Source organism: Cervus elaphus, chromosome 10, assembly GCF_910594005.1.
Source record: "Cervus elaphus chromosome 10, mCerEla1.1, whole genome shotgun sequence".
NCBI lineage: Eukaryota > Metazoa > Chordata > Mammalia > Artiodactyla > Cervidae > Cervus > Cervus elaphus.
Genome location: NC_057824.1, coordinates 33407525 through 33427194, shown reverse-complemented (window position 1 = coordinate 33427194; position 19670 = coordinate 33407525). Strand labels below are relative to the sequence as shown.

The 19670-nt window shown below is 36.3% G+C and overlaps 1 protein-coding gene across 1 annotated transcript in view; it reads right to left on the bottom strand.

Annotated features, from left to right (window-relative positions):
- Positions 1–19670, bottom strand: part of LOC122702002 (phospholipid-transporting ATPase ABCA3-like) — a 267396-nt gene that overhangs the window by 107767 nt on the left and 139959 nt on the right. Inside the window, exons 17-19 of the mRNA XM_043915524.1 lie at positions 16480–16578; positions 13971–14124; positions 12296–12596 (exon numbers count right to left, since the gene is read on the bottom strand). Coding sequence (XP_043771459.1) covers positions 12296–12596; positions 13971–14124; positions 16480–16578 — 554 coding nt within the window. The remainder of the gene's footprint in view (positions 1–12295; positions 12597–13970; positions 14125–16479; positions 16579–19670) is intronic.

The window sequence follows — 19670 nt, the reverse complement described above, 5'->3', positions numbered from 1 at the left end:
CCTTGTTGCATTTCTTATTCATGGGTGGCTTAAAAGGCTAGCTTAAAAATCAACATTCAAAAACCTAAGATCAAAAAAAAAAACAACAAAAAAACCTAAGATCATGGCATCCAGTCCCATCAAATAGATGGGGAAAAATGGAAACAGTGACAGACTTTATTTTCTTGAGCTCCAAAATCACCACAGACAGAAACTGTAGCCATGAAACTAAGACATTTGCTATTGAAGAAAAACTATGGCATACTTAAACAATTAAAAAGCTGAGACATTACTTTGCTAACAAATGTCTGTATAGTCAAGGCTATGACTTTTCTAGTAGTCATTTACGGGTGTGAGAGTTGAACCACAAAGGAGGCTAAGTGCTGAAAAATTGATGTTTTTTAACTGTGGCGCTAGAGAAGACAGTTGAGAGTTCCTTGGACAGCAGGGAGACCAAACCAGCTGATCCTAAAGCAGATCAATCCTGAAATTTTTTTGTATGGACTGATGTTGAAGCTGAAGTGCCAATACCTTGGCCATCTGATGCAAAGAGCAGACTCATTAGAGAAGACTCTGATACTGGGAAAGATTGAAGGCAGGAGGAGAAGGGGATGACAGCGGGTGAGATGGTTGGATGGCATCACCAATTCAACGAACATGCCTTTGAGAAAACTCTGGGAGAGACTGAAGGACAGGGAAGCCTGTTGTGCTGCAGCCCATGAGGTCACAAAGAGTCAGACATGACTGACTCACTGAACAACAAATTGGACAGTCAAGGCCCCTTTTGCTTCTTGTTGATCAGGCCCTGCTGTCTGTCACAGGCCAGTATCACCAAACCCACTTGTAGCTAGTCTCTCCAGCAATGCACTTGCATGCCCTTAATTCAACCCCTGTCACCAGCTTCCACTGTAGACTCCATATCCAAGTTGAGAGTGTGCCACCATAGGAGAACATGCTGACAGCTAGGGATTCCACAGGATCCAATGAGCCCATAGTTGTTCACATCCCCTGCTACCTTCCTTGGCCACCATCACTCTGCACGTGTCCACAACTGTCCTTCACCACATAGGCAGTTGCAGGTGGCACCTACAGCCAAGTGTATGCTCTAGACTCCACGGCTGCCTGATCTGATTCCTAGTTGTTTCACAGGAGGCACTGCTTAGGACACCAACAACCATTACAACCACTGAGTACCCCCAACACACACACACACACACAGTGTTTGCCAAGGACTAAACAGATGGAAGAAAAAACATTTAATGAAATACAGCATCCTTTTATGATGAAATGTTCAGCAATTTTGTAGAAGGAATATACCACCACAATAAAGGGCATATTTTAATAACACAAATCCAAGACTTCATCATACTCAACAATGAAAGGTTGAAAACTTGTGTGTTTCATAAAAATGTAAACCTTTGAATAAATGTTCAAGTAATAATTAACAAGGAAGCCAAGAATATTCAATGGGAAAAAGGCCCTCAATAAACAGTGTTGGGAAAACTAGATATCCACATGCAGAATGAATCTGGACCCCTATTTTACAACATTCACAAAATTAACTCAAAACTGATTAAGGATTTAAAAATAAGTTGAAGTTATAAAATGCCTAGAAGAAAACAGGAGAAACCTCCCTAACATTCTTCTTTATATTGGTACTTTGGATATGACACCATAATCACAATTAACAAAACTAAAAATAAACAAGTGAGAATACATCAAACTAAAAAAACTCCTACACAGCAAAGAAAACAATCAAAAAAACAAAAAGCAATCTAAGGAATGGGAGAAAATTTTCACAAACTATGTATCTGATGAAAAGCTAAAATACAAAATATAAAGGAATTCATACAACTCAATAGAAAAATAATACTAATTCAGTTTAAAAATATGCAAAGTACTGAAACAGATAGTTTTCGAAAGAAGGCATACACGGCCAACAGGTATATGAAACTGTGCTCAACATCGCTAGTCATCAGGGAGATATAAATCAAAATCACAGTAAACTATCACCTAACATCTGTTAGAATGGCTATCATATAAAAGTCAAGAGATAAGTCCTGACAAGAATGTGAAAAAAAGAGAACACTTGTATACCATTGGTAGCAATATAAAGTGGTATAGCCACTATGTAAAACACTATGGAAGTTCCTCAAAAAGTTAAAAAGATAACTACCATATGATTATTACTATGGTAGATATATACACTTCTGAGTATATATCCAAAGGAAATAAAATCACTGTCTTGAAGAAATATCTGCACCCCTCCCCATGTTCACCACAGCATTATTAACAATATGCAAGACATGGAAACAACCTAATTGTGTATCAACAGATTAATGAATAAAGATTTATGTCTATCTATTATTTATAGAGAGAAACGGTAGTTTCCTGGTCCTGGGCTGGGAGGTGGGAGAAATGGGGATATGTATGTCACAGGGCACATATTTTCTGTTATAAGTTCTGGAATCCAATGCACAGCATAGTGACTATAGTTAACAATAGCCTGTTGTATACTATTATGAGAGCCAACCTTTAAAGCTATAACCATGCAATGAAAAACTGTAACTCGCTGAGGTTATGGATTTGTTAACAAACCTTTTGCAGCAGTAATTTTGCAATATGTATGTATATTAAATCATCACATTGTATACTTTGAACATACAAACATCATTTGTCAGTTATATCTCAATAACTATGGGAAAAATAAACTTTGTGTTCAGGTCTCTTGAGATTCAATAAGAATTTTAGGATTGATTTTTCTATTCTTTTTCTTTCTCCAAATCATTAGGATTTGATAGGGCCAGCACTGAATCTGAATGTTTTTGGGGGAGTATTGACACCTTAGCAATATTAAATCTGCTGACCTATGAATATAGAGTATCTTTTCATTTATTTGTATCTTCTTTAATTTCTTTCAGCAAGGTTTGTCATTATACATGTCTTTCATCTCCTGGGTTAAGTTTATTCTTACGTATTTTATTCCTTTTTTGGTAAGAAAATGTATTTTATTTATTTATTTTTTAAATTGAAGGATAATTGCTTTACAGAATTTTGTTGTTTTCTGTCAAAACACAACATGAATAACCATAGGTATACATATATTCCCTCCCTCCCATCTTCCTCCCCATCCTACCCTTCTAGGTTGATACAGAGCCCCTGTGAGTTTCCTGAGACATAAGCAAATTCCCATTGGCTCTCTATTTTACATATGATAATGTAAGTTTCCATGTTACTCTCTCCATACATCTAACCCTCTCCCCATGTCTGTAAGTCTGTTCTCTATGTCTGTTTCTCCATTCCTGGCCTGCAAATAAATTCTTCGGTATCTTCTTTCTAGATTCTGCATATATGTGTTAGTATACGATATTTATCTTTCTCTTTCTGACATACTTCACTCTGTGTAATAGGCTCTAGGTTCATCCACCCCATTAGAAATAATTCAAATGTGTTCCTTTTTATGGCCGAGTAATATTCCATTGTGTATATGTACCACAACTTCTTTATCCATTCATCTGTTGATGGACATCTAGCTTGCTTCCATGTTCTAGCTAATGTAAATAGTGCTGCAGTGAACAATGGGATACATGTGTCTTTTTCAATTTTGGTTTCCTCAGGGTATGTGCCTAGGAGTGGGATTGCTGGGTCATATGGTGGTTTTATTCCTAGTTTTTAAAGGAATCTCCATACCGTCTTCCATAGTGGCTGTATCAATTAGCATTCCTACCAACAGTGCAAAAGGTTCCCTTTTCTCAATACCCTCTCCAGTATTTATTGTTTGCAGACTTTTTGTTGGTGGCCATTCTGACCATTGTGAGGTGATATCTCATTTTAGTTTTGATTTGCTTTTCTCTAATAACGAGCAATGTTGAGCATCTTTTCATGTGTTTGTTAGCCATCTGTGTCCTCTTTGGAGAAATGTCTGTTTAGGTCTTTTCCCCACTTTTTGACTGGGTTGTTTGTTTTTCTGGCATTGAGTTATATGAGCTGCTTGTATATTTTGGAAATTAATCCTTTGTCAGTTGTTTCATTTGCTATTATTTTCTCCCATTCTGAGGGTTGTCTTTTTGCCTTGCTTATAGTGTTTTATTCTTCTGATGCTATTATAAGTGAAATGTTTTTCTTAATTTTGTTTTTGGATTGTTCACTGTTATGTATAGAAATGCAACTAATTGTGTGTTGATTTTGTATTTTGCAACTTTTCTAAATTGATAAACTTGTGGTTTTTTTGTGGGAATTTAGGATATTTTGTATATAAGATCATGTTGAGAACAGAGGTAATTTGAACTTATCACTTTCCAATTTTGATGTCTTTTTGTCTCTTTCCTGCTTAAATTCTGTAGCTAGGACTCCAAGTATAATGTTGAACAGAAATGTAAAAGCAAATATCTTTATTTTGTTCTGATCTTAGATGAAAATCTCTCAGTGCTTCAATATTGACCATGATTTTAGCTGTGGGCTTTTGATACAAATTTATTTATTATGTTAAGGTAGTTTCCTTCTGATTCATTGAGCATTTTCTATCATAAAATAATTATCATTTTGTGAATTATATTTTCTCATCAATTGAAATAATCATGCAGGTTTTTTTTTCTTTCATTCTGTTAATGCAACATATTACATGGACTGATTTTCATGTGTTCAACCATCCTTCCATTCTAGGAATAAATCCCACTTGGTCATTGTGAATAATCCTTTTAAGGTGCATTTGCCTTATTTGATAGTATTTTGATACTGAGTTTTGCATTACATTTACTAGGGATATTGGTCTGCAGTTTTCTTATAATGTCTTTGTCTGGCTTTAGTGTCAGGGTAATGCTGGCCTTACTGAATGCATTTGAAATTGTTCTGTCTTTTACAATATTTTAGAAGAGAGGTTGAGAAAACTTGGTATTAATTCTTTTCTGAATATTTGGAAAAATTCACCTGTGAAGTCATCTGGCCCTGACTGCTCTTTGCTGGGAGTTTTTTCAAAATTACTGATTCAATTACCTTACTTTTTATAGGACTTATTTGATTTTATATTTCTTCATGATTCAGTTTTGTGCATTTCTTGGACTTTGTCGATTTCGTCTAGGTTCTCCTATGTAAAATCAGCAATAGTATTCCCTCTTTCATTTCTGGTTTAGTAATTTGAGTCTTCTCTTTCCTCCTTGTCACTTTGTAAATTTTTCTCGAATATATTGATCTTTTCAAAGAAACAACTCAATTTTGTTCATTTTCTCTATTGTGTTTCTATTCTTTATTTTGTTCATATCTGCCCTAGTTTTTATTATTCCTTCTTCCTGTTAGCCTTGGGTTTAGTTATTCTTTGTTTTCTAGTTTCTTAAGTTGTAAAGTTAGGTGGTTGCTTTGGTAGTGTTTTTTTTTTTTTAATTTACTTTTAATTCAAAGATAATTACTTGACAATGTTCTGTTGGTTTCTGCTGTATAATGCAGCATGTACAATGTACAATGCAAATCAGCAAAATGTATACATATGTCCCCTCCCTTGCGAGCCTCCCTCCTACCCCCAGCTCCATCCCACCCTTCTAGGTTGTCAGTTTTCTTCTTTTAATATAAACATCACACACTGCTTTTGTCACATTCCTTAATATGATATATTTTCATTTTCATTTGTCTCAAAGTATTAATATTTTCTAATTTCTCTTGTTATTTCTTATTTGACCTAATGATAGTTGTTTTTTTGCATTTCCACATTTGTTATTTTCCAGTTTTCTTCCCACTATTCTTATCTAGCTTCATTCAGTTATGATCAGAAAGTACACTTTGTAGGATTTCCATTTTTTAAGTTTATTAAGATTTACTCTGTGGCCTAGCATATGGTCTATCCTAAAGAATCTCTCTTGTGCATGCAAGAAAAATGTGTATTCTGCTGTTTGTTGAGGGAAGTGTCCTTTTATGTATGTTAAGTCTAGTTGATTTATGGCATTGTTCATGGTCTCTCTGTCCTTGTGGATCTTCTGTCTTATGTTCTATTTACTGTTTAAAAATATGATACTGAAGTTTCTGATTATTATTGTATAGTGTTTATTTCTCCATTGTGTCAATGTTTGCCTCACATATTTAGGATATTTGGTGCTACGTTTATAATTGCTATAGATACCCTTTTAGATTACATCCTCTTTGTGACTTAGTCTTATAACACTTTTTGGTTTAGAGTCTACTTTGCCTGATATTGGTATAGTTCATTCTGCTCTCTTTTGCTTATTATTTTCATGGAGTATCTTTTCTTATCCTCTCACTTACAACATATATGTGTCCTTGCCCAAGAAATTAAAACCCGCCACTGCTTCCACTTTTTCTCCCTCTATTTGCCATATTGTGATGGGGCAGGATGCCACGATCTTAGTTGAATGCTTAATTTTAAACCAGTTTTTTCACTCTCCTCTTTCACCCTTAGTTCCTCTTAACTTTCTGCAATTAGAGTGGTATCATATGCATGTCTGAGGTTGTTGATATTTCTCCCAGTAATCTTGAATCCAGCTTGTGGAATCAAGTTTAGCATTTTGCACAATGTACTCTGCATGTAAGTTAAATAAGCAGGGCGACAATATACAGCTTTGATGTATACCTTTTCTAAATTTGAATCACTGTATTGTTTCATGTCTGGTTCTAACTGTTGCTTCTTTCCTGCATACAGGTTTCTCAAGAGACAGGTAAGTGGTATGGTATTCCTATCTCTTTAAGAATTTTTCACATTTTATTGTGATCCACACAGTCAAAGGCTTAGTGTAGTCAATGAAGCAGAAGTAGATGTTTTTTGGAATTCCCTTGCTTTTCCTATGATCCAATGGATGTTGGCAATTTAATCTTTGATTCCTTTGCCTTTTCTAAATCCAGCTTGTACATCTGGAATTTCCTGGTCCACGTACTGTTGAAGCCCAGCTTGAAGGATTTTGAGCATTAGCTTATAGAATGTGAAATGAGCACAATTGTATCATAGTTTGAATATTCTTTGGCATTGCCTTCAGGATTGGAATGAAAACTGACCTTTTCCAGTCCTTTGGCCGTTGCTGAGTTTTCCAAATTTTCTGACATATTGAGTGCAACACTTTAACACCATCATCTTTTAGGATTTTAAATAGCTCAGCTAGAATTCCATCACGTCCACTAACTTTGTTCATAGTGATGCTTCCTAAGGTCCACTTGACTTCACACTCCAGGATGTCTGGCTCTAGGTTAGTGAGCCATCATGGTTATCCAATTTTTTAAGACCTTTTTTTTTTTTTTTCAATATATATATAGTTCTTCTGTGTATTCTTCTCACTTCTTCTTAATTTCTTCTGCTTCTCTTAGGTCCTTGCCATTTCTGTCTTTTATTGTGTTCATCTTTGCATGAAATGCTCCATTGATATCTCCAATTTACTTAAAGAGATCTCTAGTCCTTCCCATTCTATTGTTTTCCTCTATTTCTTTGCATTGTTCACTTAAGAAGGCTTTCTTATCTCTTCTTGCTATCCTCTGGAACTCTGCATTCAGTTGGGCATATCTTTCCTTTTCTCCTTTGCTTCACTTCTCTTCTTTTCTCAGCTATTTGTAAAGCCTCCTCAGACAACCATTGTGCCTTGCTGAATTTCTTTACCTTGGTGGTGTCACCAGCTTCTGTATAGTGTTGCAAACCTTCACCCATAGTTCTTAAGGTACTCTGTCTACCATTTCTAATTTGTTGAATGTATTCATCACCTTCACTGTATAACCAGAGGGATCTGATTTAGGTCATACATGAATGGATTAGTGGTTTTCCCTACTTTCTTCAATTTAAGTCTGAATTTTTCAATAAGTAGCTGATGATCTGAGCCACAGTCAGCTCCAGGTCTTGTTTTCGCTGACTGCATAGAGCTTCTCCATCTTCAGGGCAGAGAATATAATCAATCTAATTTCAGTATTGACCATCTGATGATGTCCATATGTAGAGTTGTCTCTTGTTTTGTTGAAAGAGAGTGCTTGCTATGACCAGAGCAGTTCTCTTCACAAAACTCTGTCAGACTTTGCTCTACCTCATTTTGTATTCCAAGGCCAAACTTACCTGTTAGTCCAGTTATCTCTTAACTTGTTCATTTTGCATCCCAATCCCCTATGATGAAAGGCATCCTTTTTTGTGTTAATTCTAGAAGGTCTTTTAGTTCTTCATAGCATCATTCGACTTCAGCTTCTTCGACATTAGTTGTTGGGGCATATATTTGGATTACTGTGATATTGAATGGTTTGTCTTGGAAACAAAACCAAGATCATTCTGATGTCTTTGAGACTGCACCAAAGTACTGCATTTTGGACTCTTTTGTTGGCTATGAGGGCTCCTCCATTTCTTAGGGATTCTTGCCACAATAGTAGATATAACAGTCAACTGAATCAAATTTACCCATTCACGTCCATTTTAGTTGACTGATTCCTAAGATGTGGATGTTCACTTTTGCCATCTCCTGCTTGACAACATCCAGTTTAACTTGATTCATGGACCTAACATTCCAGGTTCCTATGCAATATTATTTTTTGCAGCATTGAACTTTACTTTTAACACCAGATTTTAGCGATTTACAGTTACTTTTTATTCTTTTGTCTTTCAAATCCTATAAAAAAGTAGGATTATAAACCAAAATTGTAATAATATTGGTTTTTACTTTTATCCATGTATTTAGCTTTACTCTAGAATTTTTATTTTCATATGGCTTTGAGTTACTGTCCAGTGTCCTTTCATATCACTTTGAAGAAGAATCTTTAAATTTTCTTTTAGGGTAGATTTCATAATGAACTCCCTCAGTTTTTATCTCTGAATATCTCAATTTTTGAAGTGCAGTTTTGCTAAATATAGACTTCTTGGTTGACCAATTTTAAAGCTTTCATTAAATATATTATCCCACTGCCTTCTGACCCGCAAGGTTTTAGCAGAAAATTTCTGATAATCTCATTAAGGATCTCTTGTACATGGTTGTTTCTCTCTTGTTGCTTTCAAAATTCTTTGTCTATCAACAGTTTGATTATAATGTGTCTCACTGTGGATCTCTCTCTGGTTGTCCTACATGGAGTCTATTGAGCTTCTTGTATTAGCATATCCAAGTCTTTCCTCAAATTTGGAAAATTTTCAGCTTTGCTTTTTCAAGTAAGTTCTATGTCCCTTTCTTTGTTGCCTTCTAGGATTTCCAGAATGTGTAGCTTGGTCTGTTTTATATTGTATCATAATTCCATTAGATTCTGTTCAGTTTTCTCCCTCCCCCCCCCCCTTTTTTCTGTTCCTCAAACTCAATAGCTTCAAATAGTATGTCTTCACATTTGCTGACTTTTCTTCTTCCTGGTCAAGTCTGCTGATGAATTCCTATGGTGTAGTTTTCAATTCAGTTTTGTATTTTTTAGCTTCAGAATTTTTGTTTGATTCTTTTAAAATTTTCTGTCTTTGCTGATATTCTTACCATATATGGTTTTCTTGACTTACTTCAGTATTTTGCTCATGTTTCCTTTAACTTAGTAAACATATTTAAGAGTTAAAGTCTTTGTCCCATAAATCCAAAGCTTGTGTTTCTTTAGAGTTGGTTGAATGGAGTGTGTTCCTGTTTATTTGTATAGCATGTGATTTTTTTTTTTTTGACATTTGGGATTTGAAAAAAATTTTCTGTCTTTGCTGATATTCTTACCATATATGGTTTTCTTTACTTACTTCAGTATTTTGCTCATGTTTCCTTTAACTTAGTGAACATATTTAAGAGTTAAAGTCTTTGTCCCATAAATCCAAAGCTTGTGTTTCTTTAGAGTTGGTTGAATGGAGCGTGTTCCTGTTTATTTGTATAGCATGTGATTTTTTTTTTTTTTTTTTTTGACATTTGGGATTTGAAAAAAGTTGCTATCCTAGTCTTTGCAGATTGTATCTCAGCATAGAGAGAATTTACTAATCTGTCTGGCATAAAGGTTCCATTTTTCTCAGAACATTTCTGGGCATATATATACCCTGGGCCTATGTATATGTTTTTCCTTCATCTCTTCACTATATATGGCTGCTTTTAAATGTATTAATATCCCTATGAATTTTACCTTTGTTCTCTTTTGGGACCTTAGATGTTCTACTGTGTCGTGATACCCATAATATCTTGTCCCTGGTGCCCGCATGTCTGCAGTCCCCCTTGTAGTTTTCATACCTTGGCATCTGTCAGTACTTTCAGCAACTTTAATATAATATCCAAACTATGGCACTGTTCTCACTTGAGCTCTGAGTCAAGTAAAACAAATTCAGTTCTTTGCACAGTTCTCAAATTGGCCTGAATGTTGAAAAAATTCTACTCTTTTCATCCCAAAGGAGCAACCAGTAAATGCATAGCTTTCTACCAACTCAGTGTACTGTCCCAGAGAGGGTGATGGTGTAAAGATAAGCGAAAACACCACAGATACCCTTACAGTTTGCATGTGGCTTTTTTGACTGGGCATTCACTTGATTGTTGCAGACCCTTTACCAGTTTCTATATGAAGCTATTTTAGCTAATCTGTGTGTTTTTTTTTTTTTAACTAGCTATTTCTATAGAACAATTTGAGGCTTCTTAGCCTACTAATTTTCTCAAAGAGCTGCTCGAATAATTTTTAATTAAGACAACAGCAAGATGCTAGGGCTTCTCCAGTGACTCAGGCAGTAAAGAATCTGCCTGCAGTATAGGAGACCTGGGTTCAATCCCTGGGTTGGGAAGATCCCCTGGAGAAGGGCATGGCAATCCACTTCAGTATTCTTGCCTGGAGAATCCCCATGGACAGAGGAGCATGGTGGGCTCAGTCCAGTCCATGGGGTCACAAAGAGTCGGACATGACTGAGCGACTAAGCACAGCACAGCAAGATGCTAAAAGAACTAACAAGAAGGAAGATTTAATTTGATTGTCTTATTATTAACATATCTCTGAAATATAGTCTTTTAATTTTTGTATCAACAATATAATGTAGTGAAAAAGAACGACATTTTGAATCAGGTAAATTCATTTTCTCTCTCTCTTTCCTCTTCTCTTCTAAACAACTGTGTCATTTTTGATTAATAAATGTTCACTTAGTCATCCAGTAATGGAGGAGAAAAAATGTATGATTTACTGACAGGCTTTATGACACCAAACCTATGATGTTTATCAACATACAGTCAAGATAATGGTAGACTTCACCAACATCTCTGAATGCACTTTCACCTCTCACAATAGAACCTAAAAGATAAACTTGCTAAACTGCATAGGTTATATGTTAATATGAAGTAACACAGTTAACCAGATAGCAGCTGAAGGAAATACAAATGAAGTACCTGGAAGGAAATGGTCAGTCTTGTACAAGGACAGACTTGCCTCTTACTGGGATGATCTAGCGTAGTGTGAGTTAATACTGCAATCTCTTAAAATCTAATCCCTCCTCTAATACATACTAGGTGCATGAATTGGGGTGGCTCACTTAACATCTCCAAACCTTAGTGTCCCAAACTTTAGCAAATGTTATTGTTATAGAAATAGACAATGCAAATACTTAGAAAAGTTCTTGCCAAAAGTACGTGTTCAGTACATATAATCAGTTACTATTACTACTTTACAAGTAAATAAGTTCTGAGCAGCCTGCCCATAAAGCTTCCAGCCATACCTGTTTACCCATTTTTAGATATGGCCAATCTAGATACATATGTTATGAGGAGTCTTTCAGGATTTAGGACCATCATACCACACTGTAAGACTGGTTTTATGTGAAATTCTCTGCTACATTTCACAAAAGAAAATATTCTGGTACTTGAGTCCATTCCTTAGAAGGTGAGGGCTTCTTTGATAGCTCAGTTGGTAAAGAATCTGCCTGCAATGCAGGAGACCTGGGTTTGATCCCTGAGTTGGGAAGATCCCATGGAGAAGGGAAAGGCTATCCACTACAGTATTCTGGCCTAGAGAATTCCATGAACTGTACAGTCCATAGGGTCACAAAAAGTTGGACACGACTGAGTGACTCTCACTCACTTTCACTTAGAAGATGTAGGAAATGGCTGGTAGATGACCCATACTCCAGCACCTCCATTAATAATTAACTTTTGTAGCCAGTAATTTCTTTTTTTTTTTTTCTGTTTGATTGTAATCTTTTTAAATTTTTTAAATTTTATTATTTTTTTCACTTATTTTTATTAGTTGGAGGCTAATTACTTTACAGTATTGTAGCCAGTAATTTCAACTGATTGTTCTTGCATCTAGTTTAGTTGTCTTTATGAGACTATCAAGAAAAAAAAATAGCAAGTAACTAAATATTCCAGTTAAGACCTTTTTTGAAAGAACACAAACAGGTCTTTATCTACTAGCAGTCTTTTTTTTTTTTTTTTTTTTGAAAGAGGCTTACCGTTTACTTTATGAAGTTTCTGTTTCTTAGCCTTTAGCAAGATCTCAAGATTTTTTGTGAAATTCATGGTAAACTCAGAATTTCCAGAAACTGAGAAGGGCACAATTGTTTGACCATATTGTTCCAAATCCATTTCTCTGTCAAGTTTTTCTCCACTTATTGAAATCTCCACATCGCTCATCAAAAAATAAAAAATACCCACGAATGCTAGTATCTGCAGCAAGATCAAATTCCAGTTGCGCCACGTGAACATTGCTCTTTTTATGAACATGGCAAAGAACTGCTGACTGTAAAGAGTCCACTGACAAGACAGAAGATGGCATTACAGCATCACAATGGTCACAACATTTAATGAACTTCATTAATATTTTAATCTTATGATAGAGGATGTATACAATTTTATAAATATACCCTTGAACAGAACATAACCATAGTTCACAGACTAGGTGACAAACAAGACTTCTTATTTACATAATGTGTTGAATGCAAGGATTAAGGCTTCCATCTAATTACACTGAAAACCTCAAAAGGATCACTAACACATTCATAGTGTCTCTGACCAGGGCAACATCACATCTATCTTTCTTAGCCAATATTAAATCATAATATTTCCAAATTCTTAGCCTCTGACCACCAGGGAAGCCCCATCAATCAGTATTTTCTGAATGAAACAATTAGCATTTAGATGTTGTCACTGATTGGAAATAAGGTAGTTTAGAAGGATTCTTTCTCACATTGTTTTCTGACTTTTAGATATATTTAGATATATTTCTAGGATGACAGCATATATTAATACAAGAATCAATTTTTCTAGACTATTCTGCAAATCTTTCATTGTCTGCATCTTTATAAGAAGGGGGAAATAAAGAAGAGTGATATAGCAGAAATGTGCAAGCAAGGAGAAGAGGAAAATTACATTTTAAAGTATCCAATTCATGGCAAACATTCCAAAGGCCATATTTTACTTGGTGTTAACTCATTAAAATGTCTCACAGAGAATTAAATTAAAGCACAGATATGTCAAATAATTTGTTTAAAGTCAAATAACTATTGAATAGAGCAGGAATTCCACTTCTCTCTGGTTCAAAATTCCACACGTTAGTTGTACAATATCAACTCTGCTTCACAACTGACTCATCAGTCCCCTCAATGGAAGTATGCTCATGGGCAACTCTGAGAAATATATCTTCCACATCAGAATCCCTAATGTTTTGGGGGAAGACTATAGGGAGTATTTAGTTAAGAGAACAAGGAAAGAAATGCTTGTCAGTCCAGTGGAATTTCCCATGGTAATGAAGAAAGATACTGAATTGGGAGTAAATAGTTCACTAGGAAGTATCAATTCATTTCAATTCATACATTTAAATAGTTTTATGTACACGAATAGTGTTAACTTTTATAAGAAACTTTCTCAACTCTGAATGGACTAACAATTCAAAACTGTGATAAGTGACTCTGAGGAATAATAATGGGAAGAGTAAAAATCTAATTTCTACTATCATATTTTACTTTTGAATTTAAAAACTAAGTGAATTGTTTTACATACTACTCCTTACCTGGATTTCTTTGGCTAAGAACTCAAACTCTACTTTTAATTCAATATTAAAATGAAATATTATAACTTTTATCCCATACAAATATATACAAATATTATATTCTTAGTGAAGTTGCTCACCCCAGTATTAAATGTAATATTAGAGCGTTTACTCAAGTTGGAGGAAGAATATGGTCTCTCAAAATTTCTAGGGACATTCATATTCTGATTTGTGTCTTCACTTTCATCTTCATTTGGTAGGGCCTGCAAAGTCGGATTATGCAATTGACTGACCCTACACACACAGAAAAAGAAAATTATTTTAACCAGAATGGTGGTTTCTAAATACATAGTTCATCATAAAAATTTCAAAAATTGAGTCAAAATTAAAAAAAAAAAAAATCACTGGCTAAAAGTTGTTAAATCTGTAAAAACTGATATTGATAATATACAACAGTTTTATTTTCATAATGTTTCTAAGCTTATTTCAGAAAAATTAAACTAAAGAGGCTCTTTAGTTCTTCACTTTCTGCCGTGAGGGTGGTTACTGATATTTCTCCCAGCAATCTTGATTCCAGCTTGTGCTTCATCCAGCCCAGCATTTTGCATCATGTACTCTGCATTTAAGTTATACAAACAGAGTGACAATATACAGCCTTGATGTACTCCTTTCCCAATTTGGAACCAGCCTGTTTTTTCATGTCTTGTTCTAACTGTTGCTTCTTGAGCTGCATACAGATTTTTCAGGAGACAGGTAAGGTGGTCTGGTATTCCCACCTCTTTAAGAATTTTCCATAGTTTGTTGTGATCCACACAGTCAAAGGTTTTGGCATAGTCAATAAAGCAGAAGTAGATGTTTCTCTGGAACTCTCCTGCTTTTTCTAGGATCCAATGGATGTTGGCAATTTGATCTCTGTTTCCTCTGCCTTTTGTAAATCCAGCTTGAACATCTGGAAGTTCACGGTTCACATACTGTTGAAGTCTGGCTTGGAGGATTTTGAGCATTACTTTGCTAGCATGTGAGATGAGTGTAATTGTGCTGTAGTTTGAAAATCCTTTGGCCTTGCCTTTCTTTGGGACTGGAATGAAAACTGACCTTTTCCAGTCCTGTGGCTACTGCTGAGTTTTCCAGATTTGCTGGCATATTGAGTGCAGCACTATAACAGCACCATCTTTTAGGATTTTCCATCAGTTCCACTAGCTTTGTTCAAGCTAATGCTTCCTAAGATCGACTTTACTTCACACTCCAGGATGTCTGACTCTAGGTGAGTGACCACACCAAAATGGTTATTCAAGTCATTAAGACCTTATTTGTATATTTACTGTGTATTCTTGCCACCTCTTCTTAATCTGTTCTGCTTCTGTTAGTTTCTGTCTTTTATTGTGACCATTTTTGCATGAAATTTTTCCCTTGGTATCTCTAATTTTCTGAAGAGAACTCCAGTCTTTTCCATTCTATTGTTTTCCTCTCTATCTTTGCAATGTTCACTTAAGAAGGCTTTCTTATCTCTGCTTGCAATTCTTTGGATTACTGCATTCAATTAGGTGTCTTTCCCTTTATCCTTTGTCTTTCATTTCTATTCTTTTCTCAGCTATTTATAAGCCTTCCTCAGAAAACCACTTTGCCTTCTTGCATTTCTTTTTCTTTGGGATGGTTTTGGTCATCTCCTGCTGTACAATGTCACAAACCTCCGTCCATTGTTCTTCAGGTACTCTGCCTACCAGATCTAATCCCTTGAATCTATTTGTCACCTTCACTGTAATCATAAGTGATTTAAGTCATACCTGAACAGTCTTTGTTTTTCCATACTTTCTTCAATTTAAGCTTGAATTTTGCAATAATGATATGAGCCAGAGTCAGCTCCCAGTCTTAGTTTTGCTGACTGTATATAATTTCTCCATCTTCTGCTGCAAAGTAGATAATCCATCTGATTTCAATATTAACCACCTGGTGCTATCCATGTGTGGAGTCATCTCTTGTGTTGTTGGAAGAGAGTGTTTGCTGTGACCAGTTTGTTCTTTTGGCAAAATTCTGTTAGCCTTTGCCCTACTTCATTTTGTACTCCAAGGCCAAACTTGCTTGTTACTCCAGGTACTTCTTGAATTCCTGCTTTTACATTTCAGTCCCCTATGATCAAAAATCCATGTGGTCATTTTCGTTAGTTTTCTGTGATTGTGGTTTTCATTCAGGAAGCTATGAGATTGCAGTTCTTGCTTCTTCTGTCTTCTCTCTTTGCTCTAGGCCAGTTCTAACAATTCTACCCACAAAATACACAGATATTCAATTGTAATCCCAAAGTTTCAAATAATCTTCTTATGAAATATTCCTCTGCTCTGGGTATTCAGCACCTGGATTTAGTTTTTTGTGCAGTTTCATAGTCTCATTTTTTGCATTGCGTATCCTGCCTCCTAACTCTCTGAACTGATATTCTCACTCTAGTTCCATGAGTCACAGCAGCCTTAGCGCATAAGGCGAGCAAGGTACGTAAACTGATATGTTCGTGATTCATAGAAGATAACCATAGCTAACAATCCATTACTACTTCAATTATTTTAGCTCCACACATGATGGGTCTTGCTTTCAAAATGAAATCTGATTTTAAAGAAAAATTTTTTTTCTGCTCTCTTGCTCCCATGCATCATTACTTACTTAATGAAAACCTCTTCCATGGTAGTGATGGAGATACCAAAACTAGCAATACCCAGCTCTTCCTGTCTGTCTGTCATTTCAGTAAGTAGATCTTTAAACCTAGGAGAAGAAGTAGAAGGAGCTAGTACTCGGAAGGTGATTTTCACATTAATATTTTTGTTACACATTGGGGAAATATGTAGCTTATTCTTCGCTGCAATGCTTATCATATTTTCCATGGCTGGTGATAAATCAGGAATGTGGAATATTCCTGGAATATACACGTATGAAACTATCACCACCAAAGTCATAGACATACCCATCACTTCCCATAATTTCCTCCCATCCCTTTTATTATTTTTTATTTTTGTGGTAAAAATGCATAATCTGAGAGCCATCCTCTTAGTAAATATTAAGTATGCAGTATGGTTATATGTAGGCACTATGCTGTATAGTTGATCTCCAAAATTTATTTATCTTGCATAAACCGAAATTTTGGATAAACTGAACGTCAGCTCCCTCTTCTCCCCTCCTCCATTCATCAGCTCTGGTAACCACAATTCTACTCTCTGCTGTTAAGAATTTGACCATTTTAGATTCCATGATACAAGTGAGATCATACAGTGTTTGTTGTTCTGTGTCTGTTTTATATTACTTAGTATAATGTCCTCTAGGTCCATCCATTCATGCTGTCACAAAAGATAGGATTTACTTCTGTTTTAAAGTTGAATTATATTCCAATGTATATACATTTATTTTTTCTTTATTCATTTGTAGGTGGACACTTAGGTTGTTTTCATATCTTGCCTATTGTGAATAATGCTGCAGGGAGCATGGGAATACAGGTGTTCCCTCTGAGATCCTGATTTCAATTCTTTTTAATAAATACCCAGAAATGAGCTTGTTGGATCATGTACGGTAGTTTTATTTTTCACTTTTTGAGAAATCTCCATGGTTTTTTCCCACACAGCAAAATCGTAAGGAATACATAGTAAATGCAACTCTTAAAAGTAATTATATAGAGAAAGATTATGAGAACAGTATTGTGGTGTTTGTACATTTGTTCACATAGATATAACAGCAGACTCAAGCCCCCATAAGTCTGAGGAAGTAAGAAAACAAAAATGTATAGTGAATCAGTCAAGCTTTATTATTAGCATTATACTTTTTATGATTTAAAATGTAGTAAATTCAAATGTTTGAAGCTCCAATATTTTGGCTACTTGATGTGAAGTGCCAACTCATTGGAAAAGACCCTGATTGTGGGAAAGACTGAAGGCAAAAGAAGGGGGAAGCAGAGGATGGGATGGTTAGACAGCATCACCAGGTCAATGGACATGAATTTGAGCAAACTCCAGGAAATAGTGCGGGACAGAGGAGGTTGGTGTGTGACAGTCTGTGGGGCTGCAGAGTCAGACACAACTTAGCAACTGAACAACAACGAGAAAATTCAATTGGGATATTGAGAAGGCAGGGTAGGAGGATGTGGCACTCACATTTCCCCACAAACACATCAAAAATATACGTACATGTGAAACAATTCTCATAAAAACTAGCTAGTCAACAAAGGCTTGCAACTAAAGCTGCAAGAAAGATCTCCACATAACCAGGTAGGATGGAAAAAAGGCATTAAGTCAGGGTATTTGCCCCTGGGAGCAATCTATAAGGAGAAAATCAACACAGCCAGACCCTTTCCCTGAGGAGTAAAGAGTCTAGGCATATCAGTCCTGTGGAGGAAATGGGCCCCCTTACCAGCTGGGAAAACTGCTAAGACAGATAAATGGGCTAGAGATGCCTAGCTCCCTAAGAGTGTATACATGTTGGCTTGCTGACAATCAAGGCAGAAATAGCCTTGCACTGGAGGCTGCTGCCTCACTGCACTTTACAATTTGAAGGGAGAAACAACTGACCCTGCTCACTCCACACCACAGCCTTGTTCAAGTTCTGGGCAGAGACCCAGCCTAGCTCTGCAGAAACTGACCAGGGTGCTTGGGGTGTGAAACAGGCCAAGCTGTGGAGGTCTTCGTCAGCAGATGTAGCAATGGGGGATGTTGTCAATGTGCACAGAGGGCAGTACCACAGGAGCTTGCAGTGATAAGTGCTAAATCTCAGGCAGACAGGCCCTGGGAGAGGAGCTAATATAGCTCTGCAGAGACAGCCCAGAAAGCCTGGGGGTGTGAATCAAGTGAAATCGCAATGAACACTGTCATTGCCTAGGAGTACATAGTAGTTTGTCTCCCAGTGAGGGCACTCCAGTTCAGCTTAGCATGAGACATGGGGCAGAGAGGTCCTGAGAAAAGTGTGCCGAGAGGCAGTCCAGACCAGGTGAAAGCATGGCCACCTCAATTCAGACAGCCACAATGTCCCAACACCCAGTCACAGCCTTGTACTAGATCTGAGATGAACACAACAGAGAAATGGATAGGCATCACATACAGCCTCTCTGATTTCATGGGCCTCATATGCTTCAACAACCACCCTGTTTAGGGCAGAGCTCACACTCAAGGGCAATGGAGCCATATCAAACCTGACCCTCAGGACTTCAAATACAACAACTGAGGAGCAGACTCTGCCCCTGATAGGGTAGCAATAGCCACAGAGCAAAGAGGAAACCCCACTTTACATCTTGCACAGACTTTAAATATCCCAACACCAACCACACCCCATATTAAGGAGATAAAGGCCAGTACACTGGGCTCAGTGTCCATACCAAAACCAGTAAACACACACAGTTTGCCCAGGTATACTTCCATATAAGAGCAACCCTTGAAGTTCAAAGGGTGCTGTATGTGCTATGCTTCAGTCATATTCAGCTCTTTGTGACCCCATGGATCATAGCCCACCTGACCCCTATGTCTATGGGATTTTTCTAGCAAGAGTACCTCAAGTTCACAGTAGGTAACTGTTTCTCATAAATTCATAGAGACAGAGAAAGTCAAATAAAATAAAGTCAGAGGAACTGCTCCCAATTAAAAAGAAAATGAGAAATACCCTGAAAGAACAAATAATGAAACAGTGTTCACCAGTCAACTAAAACCAAAAAGAAGTAATAAAAATGCTAACCAAATTAAGAAAAACTATTGATACAAATGCAGATCACTATAAAAAAGGAACTGGAAAATACAAAGCTGAACCAATCAAAAATAGACAATTCAACTGCTTAGATAAAAACCAATCTAGAAGCAATGAATATTCACAAAATAACATAGAAG